At 45.2% G+C, this 14213-nt stretch overlaps 1 protein-coding gene and 1 pseudogene across 1 annotated transcript in view; one reads left to right on the top strand and one right to left on the bottom strand.

Moving 5' to 3' along the window:
- Window positions 1-12390, top strand: part of Tsnax (translin associated factor X) — a 14996-nt gene extending 2606 nt beyond the window's left edge. The window contains exons 3-6 of the mRNA XM_028767779.1: window positions 128-242; window positions 3213-3343; window positions 7054-7181; window positions 10658-12390. Coding sequence (XP_028623612.1) covers window positions 128-242; window positions 3213-3343; window positions 7054-7181; window positions 10658-11035 — 752 coding nt within the window. The 3' untranslated portion in view covers window positions 11036-12390. The remainder of the gene's footprint in view (window positions 1-127; window positions 243-3212; window positions 3344-7053; window positions 7182-10657) is intronic.
- On the bottom strand, window positions 384-2002 carry LOC114621498 (annotated as a pseudogene).
- Window positions 12391-14213: the final 1823 nt, after the last annotated feature.

Raw genomic sequence — 14213 nt, 5'->3', positions numbered from 1 at the left:
GTGCTTATGGTGTCATACCATGTTCTAGCATGTGTGCTTATGGTGTCATACCATGTTCTAGCATGCGTGCTTATGGTGTCATACCATGTTCCAGCATGTGTGCTTATGATGTCATACCATGTTCTAGCATTTCAGCAGGAGCTGGACGCAAGGCACGACAAATACGAGAGACTCGTGAAACTAAGCCGGGATATTACTGTTGAAAGTAAGAGGACAATTTTTCTTCTCCATAGGATCACAAGGTGGGTAAACGTTTGAAATGTGTTATTTGAAAGGCTGCTGAGATGGCTTAGTGAATAAAGGAGGTTGTCCACGAGTGTGAGCGCTTGAGTTGGATCTCTGGGCCAGTGTTATGAAGCGAACTGACTCCTGGAACTGGCCTCTTACCTTCCACACACATCCTGGAACAGGAGAGCACACATGCACACACAGGCTTCTGACCCCCCACCCCCTACACATATACACAAATACACAAATATCCTGGAACACGAGAGCACACGTGTGCACGCACACACACACACACACACACACACACACACACTGTTTATGTTTAATGATAGGTCTTTTCTTGCTTTGGTTTCGGTCGTTTGTCCTCTTTGTTGTGATGCTGGCCTTTACCATCCAAGCCTTCTTTCCAGCCCTTTGTTGTCTTTGGAGCCATAGTCTCTGTAGTCCAGACTGAACTCAGGGTTCTTTTGCCTAAGCCTCTCTTGTGGCAGACTTGTAGGTGTGTACCACCATACTGTCTTCTGCCTCATTCTGGATTGAGTGTGTGTGTTTGTATGTAAGTGTGTTTGCAGGTGCACAGGAGAGTGGGTGTTTCTTCTGATACCTGCTTCCGTTCTCTGACTTAGTCTTCTATTGAGATCAGGTTTTAACTGAACCTAGAGCTGCTGCTTTCCCCCAACTGGCCACGAGCTCAGTCGTCTGTCTGGCTCCTCTGACCACAGCGTGGGAGTTACCGATGTGCAGCACCATGGGAGTTACCGATGTGTAGCACCATGGCTGGGCTCTTATTAGGGTGCAGGGGATCTGAACTCAGGCCTTGACGATTCCACAGCGAGTACTTTATTCACTGAATGATATCCCCAGGTTCTGAACTGACTAATCTTTTTTTTTTATTTTTTTTTTTTTGCTTTTTGAGACAGGGTTTCTCTGTGTAGCCCTGGCTGTCCTGGAACGCACTCTGTAGACCATGCTGGCCTCGAACTCAGAAATCTGCCTGCCTCTGCCTCCCAAGTGCTAGGATTAAAGGCGTGCACCACCACTGCCCGGCTTTGCTTTAATTTTTTATGACAGAAACAAAAATATACCTAAAATCGAAGCTTCTGGAAAACCCATTTGTCTTTCCCACCTGGCCAAGCTTGTGTTTCAAAGCTGGGTCTCTGAACACATCCATGTTGACAACAGTTTTGCCCAAGGGGATATCCACAGAGTACCCTGTGGTCATGAGGTGGTTGTAGTTATAAACTTTGACAAAGGACTTGATCATGGGTCTCTTGGTGATTTCCTTCTTGCCCATGGCAGCTGTGACTTTTTGGGGATAGCGATCAATTCCAGCCACCAGGGCATGGCTGTAAGGGCCGTCTGAGGTGCCATCATCAATGTTCTTCACGATGATGGCTGTGCATCCAGAGTAGCATCCAGCCAGGACCAGCACCACTTTCCCGGGTTTTGTGAACTTGGCCCATTTCGACAGCAAGCAGCAGCAGGGAGGAAAAGAAGGACTGTTTGTTTTTTCAGGACACGGTTTCTCTGTATAGTCCTGGCTGTCTTAGAACTCACTCTGTAGTCCAGGCTAGCCTTGGACTCCGAGATCTGTTTGCTTCTGCCTCCTGAGTGCTGGGACTAAAGGCGTGTGTCACCATCATCTAGCACCTATTGTCTTTTTAGAATTACTTTGTGTATTATTTACCTGCATGTGGAAGTCAGAGGATTCTCTCATTGCACTTGAACCTGTGCTCCAGGAATCTAACCTCAGGTGTTTAGGCTTCCACGGCATGTGCCTTACTTCCTCAGCCGTCAGTGGCCCTGGACTGAGTCTTGTTTTATTCTCTTAGATGTACCCTGCTCCCCTCTCATGTGTATGTTTCTGTGTGTGTGCCTGCATGTGTGTGTGTGTGCATGTGTGTGTGTGTATGCATATGCATGTATGCATACATGTATGCATGATTGCTTAATTGTGTGCAGTGTTTGTCTCAACAGTCTAGATCATCTCTCTCAGATAGTACTGGGCTAACTGAAACTTAAGGATACCGGACTCACAGTTGCCTTACATGCTTCTGTATGGCAGTTAGCGTGGTGAATTCAGGTCTGTGTTGATGTGCCTGTCAGCTCTTGCACTGCATTTGGAAAATAAGAGCTGCTCACATGTCACTTTACCACAGGCTGAGCAGCTTATGTGCACACAGTGGCTTCCTTTCCTGACTAGCCCAGCTTTCTGTGCCACTGTGGTAGTTCCTGTTACTTCTGTATTATATCTGCAAGACACTGTTTTTACTCCACACAGTGTGATTCAGGAAACAAGGAACAGCTTGTACGCTCGCCCCTGCCGTTCCCATTTCTGATGTCGTTCACTACTTGGCACATGGATTCCGATTTCCATCTGGAAGAATTTTCTTCGTGCCTGAAGAACTTCCGTTCATACATCTGCAGGGTAGCGCTGATGAGTCAGCTCTTCCGGCTGCATGTAGGCTATGGCGATTGTTCTGCCACCCACTCTGGGTTCTTCTGGCCTCCAGTACCCAGCCACGTTTTGTACTTGTCTGCAGTGACCTGTACTCAGTTGGACACTTGGGGAAGTCCCTTATACAGTGCAGAGCTCTAAAGCACCATCTGCTCTGCAGCTTTCTCTTACTCTCTGCCTGCATATTTAGTTCATGACCTTAGCTCATGACCTCCTTAAACTTTCAACTTTTCAACTCAAGACTTTGGCTCTGCCTGGGTTCTTCCTTCCTACCTTGTCATGAGGAAACTCTTCCAAGCCTCGAGATGGATGTTGGGTGTGTCTTCATGACCCTGATTGTTGTCCTGTCTGATGTGCGCGTGCTCGAGTGCAGTGTTTGAAACCATTGTTCGCATGCTCTGTTAATTTTTTTTGAGTTGTTTTAGGTGGAAGCAGCCAAGTCCAGAGGCTGATTGTTATGAATACAGTTTTTCTTATCATTTTGATCACAAGGCTGATGTTTTCAAGGTTCCTAATCTCTTTATAGTGCTCCTGATATGGAGGAGATACTGACTGAATCAGAAAGTAAGCTGGATGGTGTCAGACAGAAAATACTACAGGTGGCCCAGGAGCTCTCGGGAGAGGACATGCATCAGTTCCATCGAGCTGTTACCACAGGTGAGCCTAACATGTGTGCACCTGCATGCATGCACCTGCATGTGTGCTGTGGCCCATGTGCAGAGGTAAGAGAACAACTTGTGGGAACCGGTTTTCCCCTTCTACCATGTGGGCCTCAGTGATTGAACTTAGAACATAGGCTTGGTGGCAGGCGCTCTACCCACTGAGCCATCTGCTGGCTCCGTGTGAAGATCTTTAAAGAGAAGTTCTCCTGGTCTCTTAGCTCAGTCCAGCTTCAGAGTCCCCACAGCTGAGGTTGGCTTTGACTCTCTGTCCGTCCAGTGCTGGCATGGCATGGCTAGTGTGGAGTACCCTGCCTGGCTTTACAGTGAAGCGTTCGTTGAACAGAACAGCAGTGGTGCCGATTCTCAAGCTCAGGGTGCAGCAGCCACACGGAGCTGCATCTGTGATGAGAAAGTTCCTTCATTTGCACTTGGGAAAATAAATATATTTACAGAGTGGATGGTAGGATGCTGTGAAGAGCTGCTGATGTAATGGGTAACTGTTTGTTTTGCTATTTCTCCGAAAGGCTGTTCTTTTGACTTGATGATAAAATAGATCTGGCTTTGAGCTAAAGGAGTTCTATGCTTACTAAGCGCAGTGCTGGCAGCAGGGACAGTGTTTCCCTGAGAGGACTGTGAGCACAGACAATAGCCTCATGGTTCAACAATGCACCTTGGCTGAGAGTAGGCTGTGCACTGTCCAAATGGTTGGACAAGTACATGCACAATTAACTGCTTAGAATAAGCAACTTAAAACATTTTCCATGACTTGTTGTTGTTGAGAAGTTAGCAGGTTGGAGAATGCCCTGCATCTTAAAAGAATTTTTTGTATTGTTTTAGCTTAGTCTATATCACTGATTCTTACCGTGTTTTGAGATGTTTACACGTGTAAAATAAATTGCTTAGCTCCTAGGTAATATTGTAATTATTCTATTTAAGAACGTGAATGGTGGGTTAGATGGGTGTCTGTGGTCAAGCTACAGGTTGTTGTGTTTTAAAATAGATAATTGTCTACATTGTTGCCTGGCCTTGAAGTGGGTACAAAGTGTCCATTCTTCTGCCTCAGTAGTGTGTGTCATTGCTGATCGTTCTGGAGATTTTTTACAGAGTCATTCTTCCTTGTAGCCACAGCTTTTGCTTTTGTGGTCCCCTAAATTATATTTTACCACTTATGGGTAAGGAAATGGAGACTTCAGGAGGGTTTTGACAAAGTTCACATTGGTCTCTTTGACAACTTTGGTCTCTTTTCTTCTGGATTCAGTTTAACCTACTGACTTGAGCATCAGATAAAACTCAGCACTCCTTGAGGCCAGCCTCAACCTGGGAGTAAAATAGCTACAATTTAAAATTGTGTTTAAATGGGCTATGATACAGTGAACACTTTGGGGACTGTCTTAGAAGAGTTTCATTACTGTGAAGAGACCAGGGCAACTCTTATAAATGACAGCATTAAACTGGGGCTGGCTTACAGGTTCAGAGGTTCAGTCCATTATCATCAAGGCCAGAAGCATGACAGCGTCCAGGCAGGCATGGCACTAGAGGAACTGAGAATTCCACCTCTTGTTCCAAAGGCAGCTAGGATGAGAGTCTCAAAGCCCACGACCACAGTGACACACCTACTCCATCAAAGCCACACCCACTCCAACAAGGCCACACCTCCTAGTAGTGCCACTCCCTGGACCAAGCATATATAGACCACCACAGGGATTATTTAATCACAGCTTAGTAAGAATGTTCCATGCTGCAAACTTGAGTGGTACTTGGAGCTTTGGAAGAACGTGGTTAAGCATTTTGTGCTTAGGCGTTTGTACAGAAACCCAAGTAGACTTGTTTTCTAGATGATGTCCGGTGTGCACTAGTGGGATGCCCACCTGCATGAGGGTGTTTCAGTCCAGTTTCTACACAGTCCTTTGCTTTTCTGAAATCCTGTTTCAGAAAGTTGACATTTCATTCTGAACTCTGTAACATTGTGTCGATAAGGATAACACTGGTTCTGAAGGAACCCTCTAGCAGCTAGGAATTCACTGGTTTTTTTTTTTTTTTGGAGTCGTCTCATCACATCTCACACAAACAGGATTGTACGATGTCTTTCATGTAGATGATGGTTTCAGGGTTTATCTGGGTGGTAGCACGCACCAGTACTTTGTTATGGCGTGATCAGAAACAGATAAACCACACTCTGCCCGGCTTTCAGGTGATGCACGGTGGAGTGTTTCTACCTGTGGTTCTTGTGAGGGGTGCTGCTGTTTGCGTCTGCCTACAAGTCTCTGTATGAGCATAACTCCTGTGCCTCTGGGGCTTATGCCTGTGATAAACAATTTTCTAAGAAAAGTAAAATCCTGCAAAGCAAGTCGAGCTCTCTTAAGTGTTCACCCTCTGACTAGGTTTGGTGTGAAATTAGGTTGAATGTGTGTGGCTCAGGTACAATAAGAATGAAAATAAGGAATCAGAAACCTTGTGTTGCGTTTCCCTGTGTATGTTCTAACGGGATGAAATGAAAAAGAACTAATTACATAAGAGCAACCTCCAGAGTTCTCTCTTACTGGAAGCAGAATCTGTAAATAATTCCTTTTGGATTTCCTCCAAGGTAGACGCACAGGGAAGGCATTGTTCAGAGGACGGCCGTGGGCTGAAAATTTTCACCTTGGGGATTATACACTGAAAATAACGGATGTCCTTTTCATCAAGTTGAAACATAACTTGTTTAAACATCCTTTTACCTACATGAGACCCAGAGTGCTGCTCAGAGTCTGGGGCCAGGTGTCCTTGAACTCTTTGTGAGATAGCACAAACCTTAATTAATTAATTAATTAATTAATTTTTATTTTTTTGAGAGTGGGTCTCATGTAGCCCAGGCTGGCCTCAAACTCAAGATATAGCTGAGGCTGGCTTTGAATTTCTGATTCTCATGCCTCAATCTGTGACAGGTTTTGTTGTTTGTTTTTCTGTTTTGATTGAGACATTCTTGTAATCCAGGCTGGCCTAACTTACTATATGGTCAAGACTGGATAAGAATTTGGGGCAGTCCTTCTGTCTTAGACTCCAGAATGTTGGAATGACACTTGTGAGCCACCATGCATGCCTAGGAGATCTCTTTCTGATTTTTCCTGTTTTACAAAAGAGCTGGTGTTTGAAAGAAAACGCACCAATGGAAGCCTAGGGGTGCAACACAGAGAGTGCTGTGGGGGACCTAGTGGGTGTAGGTGTTTGGGCATAGGATCCATGACATGAGATTGACCAGTTCAACCATTTGTATGTGTTCCACATTGGTGTGTTGATGGTGTTACATAGCTATCACCCCGGCTGCCTTCCATCGAGAAACTTGACCTGTTATGGTTTGTACCTTTCTGCCGTATTCTTATTTATTGTATGTTTTTCCCAAGACCTAATTCTTAATTGTTCTGTAATGTTTATAAGTGGAAGTCCCTCATTTAATTATTTTATGCTTGTTATGCGCCAGGCACACAGTAGTGATTAGGACATGTGTCCCAGGTCACCATCCTGCCTGCTGCAGAAAGGGTTGGTAACATCCTCGAGCCTTGGTGCACAGGCCCCGGTGCCCGTGTGCCTTGCCTCAGCTGGTACAGTCTGCGTGGGCATCTGCCACCCTCTCACCTTACTGGGTCATGAGCAGCTTCCCGTTTCCTATGGCGACACTTTTGTAGTTTAGTGTTTGTTCCTGGTAACCGTCTTCGTTCTTCTTTTCAGGACTGCAGGAATATGTGGAGGCTGTCTCTTTTCAACACTTCATCAAGACTCGTTCACTGATCAGTATGGAAGAGATTAACAAGCAGTTGACATTTACAACAGAAGACAGTGGGAAAGAGAGCAAGACTGTGAGGATTGAAAATCATGTTTCAGTTTTATTGTATGATTTATACAACAGCATAATGATTGGTGGAGACTCCGCCTTCCTGAAGCTGGGTGTCCTAGGGCTCCCCAGGGAAGCTAGGTCTAAGTGTCTCCACTGGTGACAGAGCCAGAGTCATGGCTTCAGACACTGAGGAAGTCAGCACATGCATTCAAGTATTAGAATCTGGTCCGTACACTTGGCATCCCCAGTGCTTGGGGTATGTACAGGGACCCTGGGTGTGTCTGCCTACCTCAGAGGGCTTTATGGAAGAGTTTGACTTACAGACGTTTTTAATGAAGCGGTGCTGCTTAACTGGGTTCATTGGTAGCGTCGTTGTCACATGGCAGAGCCAGTTGGTCACCTGCGTAAACTACTGCGTGCTTACAGTTGCCCAACTCTTCTGAATTGAGGAGAGAAGGAAACCCTTTTACATTTTGACTTCTTAAAGTACTTCTTTCCCCTTTTGGATTGGAAAATATGACATTCAGGCAACCAGGTGGGCTCTAAGCTCTTCTCTGACATATATTAGGATATATACTATTTTTCAATTTTCTCCTTTTATTAATTTTTAAAAATATGAGTTGGAGTCAGCACAGGTATACAGAGAAACTGTTAGAAGTCAAGATGGCGGGAATATGAAATAAAATGTTAGAATTGCCAAAAAACTCGATTTGGATGACAGGAAAAACTTTCTGTTAGGAGTTCGTGTCTCCTCGGCTTTCCCCTTGTTCTCCACTTTGTTAAGTTCTGACTGAGACACGGGGCAATCGTGGCCTTGGTTCATTTACCTGGTCAGAGTAGAATCACAGGGAGAAGTGGCCAGCTGTGCCCTGCTTCATGCGAGCAGCTCCTCTCTAGTTCATGGAGAGAGACACTGGGGAGGAGGCAGGTTGAGTGTGCGCTGTCTCAGGACTTTGGAGATTGTGACCTAGACACACATCTCCAGAGGCTGAGCTGTGTTCACAGAGAACTTTCCCTGTGGCTCTGGATTCTTAGTGCTGGAAATACTGAGAATTTGATAAAGAAAATTTCCTTTTAACTTGGCTTGTGAGAATATTGCCGAAATCATTTTAGTAAACACTATGACAATTTCAGACAGAAAAGCAGAGGGGATGATCCCTGGTAACACCTTAGCTCGTGTGCCAGGACTTAGACAAAGAGCAGGAGTTAGCGTTCCGTGTTTACCTTGTCCAAGTCGTTCTGCTTGACCCTTTGAAAGTACATTAACGTTGTCATCCTCCTAAACACTCAAGTATCCATCTCAAGACTTGTACTTTAAGCAAATTTTTCCTTACTAACAATTTTCAGAAAGCAGAATTTATTTTGACAAATTTTACTTTAAATTTGTTTATGGCTGTTTCTCTAAAATCAACTTATAACCATTACCCCTCTGTGTAATAACAAAGGCCATTATTTTGTGAAATATATCCTTTTAAGTGGCATTTGAAATGCACGCCTCTCCTACTGTATACACATGCATCTCCTGGTCTTGGTTCACAAAAAACCCAGACCCCTTGATGACAGCTTTCAGTCAGGAGCATCAGAATGCTGGGGCGCAAACTGTGGCTTCCTTCTTCTGTCCCTCAGCAGCTCTTTGGCCTTTGCAATGCCTCAGGCCTTGTTCTCCTCATGGACTGTTGGGCCTCAGGGTTTCTGAAGGGTCTTTAGCAGGACTAAGATTTGTTCTGTGGTTGCACAGCAGCCAAAGTAAGAAAGGAAAGTTCACCCTGCCACTTCCTTAATTAATCCTCAGAGACTCCACAACTCGGAAGTGAAGAGCAGATTTCTCTGCGTGGTCTCCTGCCTGCCTGTCTCTCCAGTCTCAGCCTGTACTACTATTTAACAGGACTTCATTAGCTCCTCAGACACCACATGGTTCTTTCCTGGGTGCCTTTGCAGGCCCACTGCCCAGAATGAGCTTAGAGCTTCACCTAGCTGCATTCCACACACAGTGCTCACAGCTCACGCCTCAGTGCTAGAAAGACCTGATGGAGAGAGATGCATATGACATGGTGGCGACTACAACAGCTGGCGTTTACGGAGTGCTTACTTGGGTTGCACATTACCGCCAAGAATTTAGTGAATATTGTCTTATTTAATCCATACAAGACTTCGGTGGTAGGTAACATAATCCTGTTTACAGAGGAGCAAACAAGGGTTAGAGAGAAAAACCTTACCAAGAGACAAGCATCAAAGTCCTGGAAGAGGCGGTCGGGAGAGTCAAGGTCTTTTGGAAGTTAAGTTCACTCTAGAAGAGAGATAATTTGTCATTTGACACTGGAGGATAGAAGGTGAAGGTGGGCGTGGCTGTGATGCAGATGAGATGGAGGTGGGCGTGGCTGTGATGCAGATGAGGTGGAGGTGGGCATGGCTGTGGTGCAGATGAGGTGAGGGTGGGCGTGGCTGTGATGCAGATGAGGTGAGGGTGGGCGTGGCTGTGATGCAGGTGAGGTTGCTGTCTTCGTGATGAAGATAACAGCCACTTAGGCAGTACAAGTGATTGGCAGATGACTGGATCTGCAAAGTAAGCCGGATTGTTTCCTGAAACTGAAGCGTTGGGGTCTGAGTAGGGCACAGAAGAGAGTACCTGAAGCTTGGAATATTGTTTCAAGAGGTTGCACCAAAAGGTGTAGGGGGAAGAACTGCACTGTTGTGGAGGGGCTTGGAGAGGTGGAACAGGCTGGGTCTTCAAAGTTCAGTTCCTAGCTCCCACGTGGAGGTTCACAACCGTCTGTAACTCCAGTTCCAGGGCCTCTGATGCCGCCTTCTGGCCTCCACAGGCTCCAGGCATGGACCTGGTTCACAGACGTACATGAAAGCACAACATGCATACACATAAAATAATAAATAAAACCACTGCAGCCTGACTAAGATGACTGGTGAATACCCTGCAGTAGACCAGACGTCACAGTCTGCAGACAGCTGCAGTTACTGTGCCTCAGCTCACTCGGACTCGGCTGCTCAGTGTAGAGCTGCAGTGGAGACCTCGACATTGACAGGATGGGCAGTAGGATGAGGCGCTGGCAGGAGCCGGGCACAGGTGCAAACTATGGGCAGTGCAGAGCAGGGAAGCAGACACCGGCTGAATAGGCAGGGGGTGTGATCGCTGATTGATAGTGATTGTCACACAGAGGAGACAAGCCTTCCTTAGCACGCGTCTACTGTGCTTGGCAGGTGAAGTTGGACACAGCTGGTCTTACATTGGTGGTATTTGATTATTCTCATACATCCAAGCCACCAGGCTCAGGTCCTTACCCTCTCATACATCCAGGCCACCAGGCTCAGGTCCTTACCCAGCATACGGTAGATTCCTTATGCCCTGCCACGTAGTTAACTCATGGGAGAGATCTGTGTGCTTGACCTGCTGTTGATTTCAGTACTTTATGGATTTGATGCCTGATGTGTTCAGTTTATCACAGTGTTTGCTTTGTGTGTGTGTGTCTTTTTTGTCTTTACCAGCCTCCCTCTGACGGACAAGAGAAGCAGCTAGTTACATGGAGACTGAAGATCACGCCTGTTGACTACCTGCTGGGCGTGGCCGACTTAACCGGGGAGCTGATGCGGATGTGCATCAACAGTGTGGGCAACGGGGACATTGACACCCCCTTTGAAGTGAGCCAGTTTTTACGCCAGGTTTACGATGGCTTCTCATTCATTGGCAACACTGGGCCCTATGAGGTCTCTAAGAAGCTGTACACCTTGAAACAGAGCCTGGCCAAAGTGGAGAACGCTTGCTATGCCCTTAAAGTCCGGGGCTCCGAGATCCCTAAGCACATGTTGGCAGACGTGTTCTCAGTGAAAACAGAGATGATGGATCAGGAAGACAGTGGTTCCTAGGAAACCCCACTCTACAAAGATGATTGGTCAGGAGGAGAGCGGTTCCTAGGCAGCCCTGCTCTGCTCTCTAAGGGAGAGCGGTTGGTGAGACTGTCCTGAGTGTGCATTTGACTTTATTGTGGCTTCTGTAGACGTTTCCAGTTGTACTAGTTTGAAGTTGTATACAGCTGTATATAAGTTTGTCCATGGGACATTTCTTACACTCATTCTTCCACGCATTTGCATACGGTGTTTGTATCTGTGCTTGCTCTGTTGTTGTGTGAACATGCTTCCAATTGCACTTTCTGCCACACCTACTTTAGTTCACTTTGAACTTGGAATGACATTTTGGGTGGAAGGAAGTCTCTTAAGTGGGTGACTTTGTATATGGAGAAAAAAGTGTAGTGAAGCTTCTGAAGTGAGCTTCCTGTCAAGTTCCTCAGCAGTATCACGGCAAGCCTTTAAAGTGGGCTTAGTATGTGAAACAACAATTTAAATATGTAAGCTATTTAAATATCAAGTTCTCATGTAAGTTATCAAGTTTTGGTGGTATTATAATGAGAATTCACTTAAAATTTTGGTCAAGTATAGGTCATTTTGAATTCATATGAAGCAGCTTTCCTAAAGAATTGATGGGTACCCAGATGTTCTTTTCCTTTTCCACAGATGTGGGAAGGAGCTGATGATGAGTCTTCACCAGTGATGCTGAGTAACTAACTCCACACTTGTGTGCAGGTTATGAGCAGCCAGGCCCTTCGTCATGTGATAGGTGTGCTATGCTTTCCTACTCCATCCATCCTGGTCCCACAGAGGAGCAGCCAGAGCGCTTGGAGTGCTGACAACCCAAACCTTTGCACTTGTCCCTTGGTGTTAGCTAGTGATGTTGCCAAAGAAGAAGAATTGTGTATAATTCAGCAATAAGACAGTTGCCAACACAAGAGGGAGTGTGAGCTCACCTCCTCAGTCAGAGTCATCTGTGGTGAGAGCCTGGCTTGAGCGTGGCCTGCAGCTGACACCGCCACATGCTTTCAACTAGTTTCGTGACTTTTCACAACTTAGATACTGGGTTTTATTTTTGGAAAGACTATCTATTTGTAGGGCTGGTTCTTTGAAAGTGTAATTTTCCAAAAATTATCACCAAAAGGAAAATAGATTGTGTACATGCCTGATACGTTAGATTTGTTTGTCCTGGTGCTGATGAGGCTTTGCCTCCCCTGTAGTAAGATAGACTGCTCAGTTATAGTCAGTCCTGTTATCTGCTCTGTCTGTTTTTTTTTTTTCAGCTACTTCAAGTGGAATTTATAGTGTTAAAATAATGGATTGAAGAATGTTTTACAGAAATTTAAAGCAAATTTTAAATAAAATATTAAAATACAGAAGTTTGCTGGTTTAAAATTTTAAGTTGCTTTATGTATTGTGCACAGCAGTGTGTGTAGAGGTCAGAGACACCTTGTGCAGATTGGTCTTTTCCTTGTACCGTGTGGGTGCTGGGGATACACTTGGGTTGCCAGGCTGGGTGCTAAGGGCCTTTTTCATTCCAGCTAAGCCATCTCTGTTGCTCCAAGAGTCTATTGTTTTGATAGCATTTAGAAATATGTAGTAAATCTAATAATGTAATTTTTGGGTAAAATGGGAAATCTAAGATAGGCTCAGGTAATGTGGAGGTCTTTTTTTTTTTTTTCCCTTAAACCCCGAGATGAGGAGGCGTCCAGGTGGTATGACTCAACCAGAAATGTAGTAAGGGACTTCCCTCCTGTCTGTCTCTGGTCGTCATACTCCCTCAGTGACTCCCTTGGAGTTGCCTGGGTTTTCAGACATGGTAGGGCTACTTCAGAAGTGGGCTTCTTTATGTTCTCTCAGGTTAAAAATAAGCTCCCTGTGCTCACAGGAAAGCCATCCTTCACAGCACTCAGACTCAGACCAGATGATCTCCCATCTCTTCAAGCCAGTTCCTGGAAGGGAAGATAATACTAGCCTAACACCCTAAGTGATTTGACCAGGGATAACAGAGAAACACTAGAAAGCCAGCCTGTCAGAAGGAGCAGAGTAATGACCTATGGTATAATCAGCAGCGCCTCCTGCAGGCAGCTGAGCACCACTGCTTCTGCTATGCTCTTTGTGTGGTAGGTGGGTGGGTGGGGCTCAGTTTAAATTGTGTGTGACAGCACCATCTGTTTTTCGGTGGGCTTTCCGTTTATCACAAAAAGGAACTGGCTCAAGGGCTGCCAGGATGGAACCTCACAACCAGCATCTGATCCCTGAAACCCACATGGTGGGAAGAGAAAAACTGGTCATAGGGCACCACGGCAAGTCTTCTCCCCCTGCAAACAAAATAAATACAAACGTAATTAAAAAAAAAAAAAAGGAGAAACCAAGTTAGGATCTCACGGTAAGTTGGTGACTGAATTTTGAAGTGAAAGTGGATTATCTCTTCTCAGTTGTGATTTCTTATGTCTCTTAAATGCGTGGTTTTCACAGAGAACCCCAGAGCTTTGGTCACCCTCAAAGGAGATGGAGAGACCGGCAGAATGGCTGCAAGCTCCTTTCTGTCTAAAGAGACTCACGTTAGAGTTGAAGACAAGTAGATTGAAGTAAAAGGGTGGAAAAGACACTCCGTGCACATGGGAACCAAGAGAGAATCCGATTGGTCTCTGATCGCAGATACAACAGACCTAATTTTTATTTCGCTGCAAACAGAGAATAGCATTTTATGATAAGTTCAAACCAATAATTTTAGAATAGCTAAAAATAAAAATGCTAATAAGTGGTTTGTGTGTGTGTGTGTGTGTGCGTGTGCATGCGCATATGTGCATGTATATACATGCATGTGGAGGCTTATGTAGTCCAGGCTGGCCACAAACTCACGATCCTTTCGCCTTAGCCTTCCAAACGCTGGGATTACACACCACCATATCCAGTCTTACATTTTTTAAGACATATAAATCCCACTGACCAAATGTTTCCCATTAAGTCCTTTGCTCCATCAACAGAATCACTTTTTAATTTGGAGATTAGAAACTGTTTATTCTCTGTATATACAGAGTCTATGTTTCAGAAGAAATGTACTTTGTAATTCGGTTACTGTCATAATGTGTTGGTTGGGGACACATTGTACAGGATCCCATAAAATAACTACCTACTACTGGTGTCATCTGGGTTTATAAGCAAGCTGTACACATCAGCAACACTGCCCCCATGG

The sequence above is a fragment of the Grammomys surdaster genome, unplaced genomic scaffold, assembly GCF_004785775.1.
Source record: "Grammomys surdaster isolate TR1022 unplaced genomic scaffold, NIH_TR_1.0 181, whole genome shotgun sequence".
NCBI classification, from domain to species: domain Eukaryota; kingdom Metazoa; phylum Chordata; class Mammalia; order Rodentia; family Muridae; genus Grammomys; species Grammomys surdaster.
The sequence above is the reverse complement of the archived record's forward strand: the minus strand, read 5'-3'. Positions and strand labels throughout refer to the sequence as shown.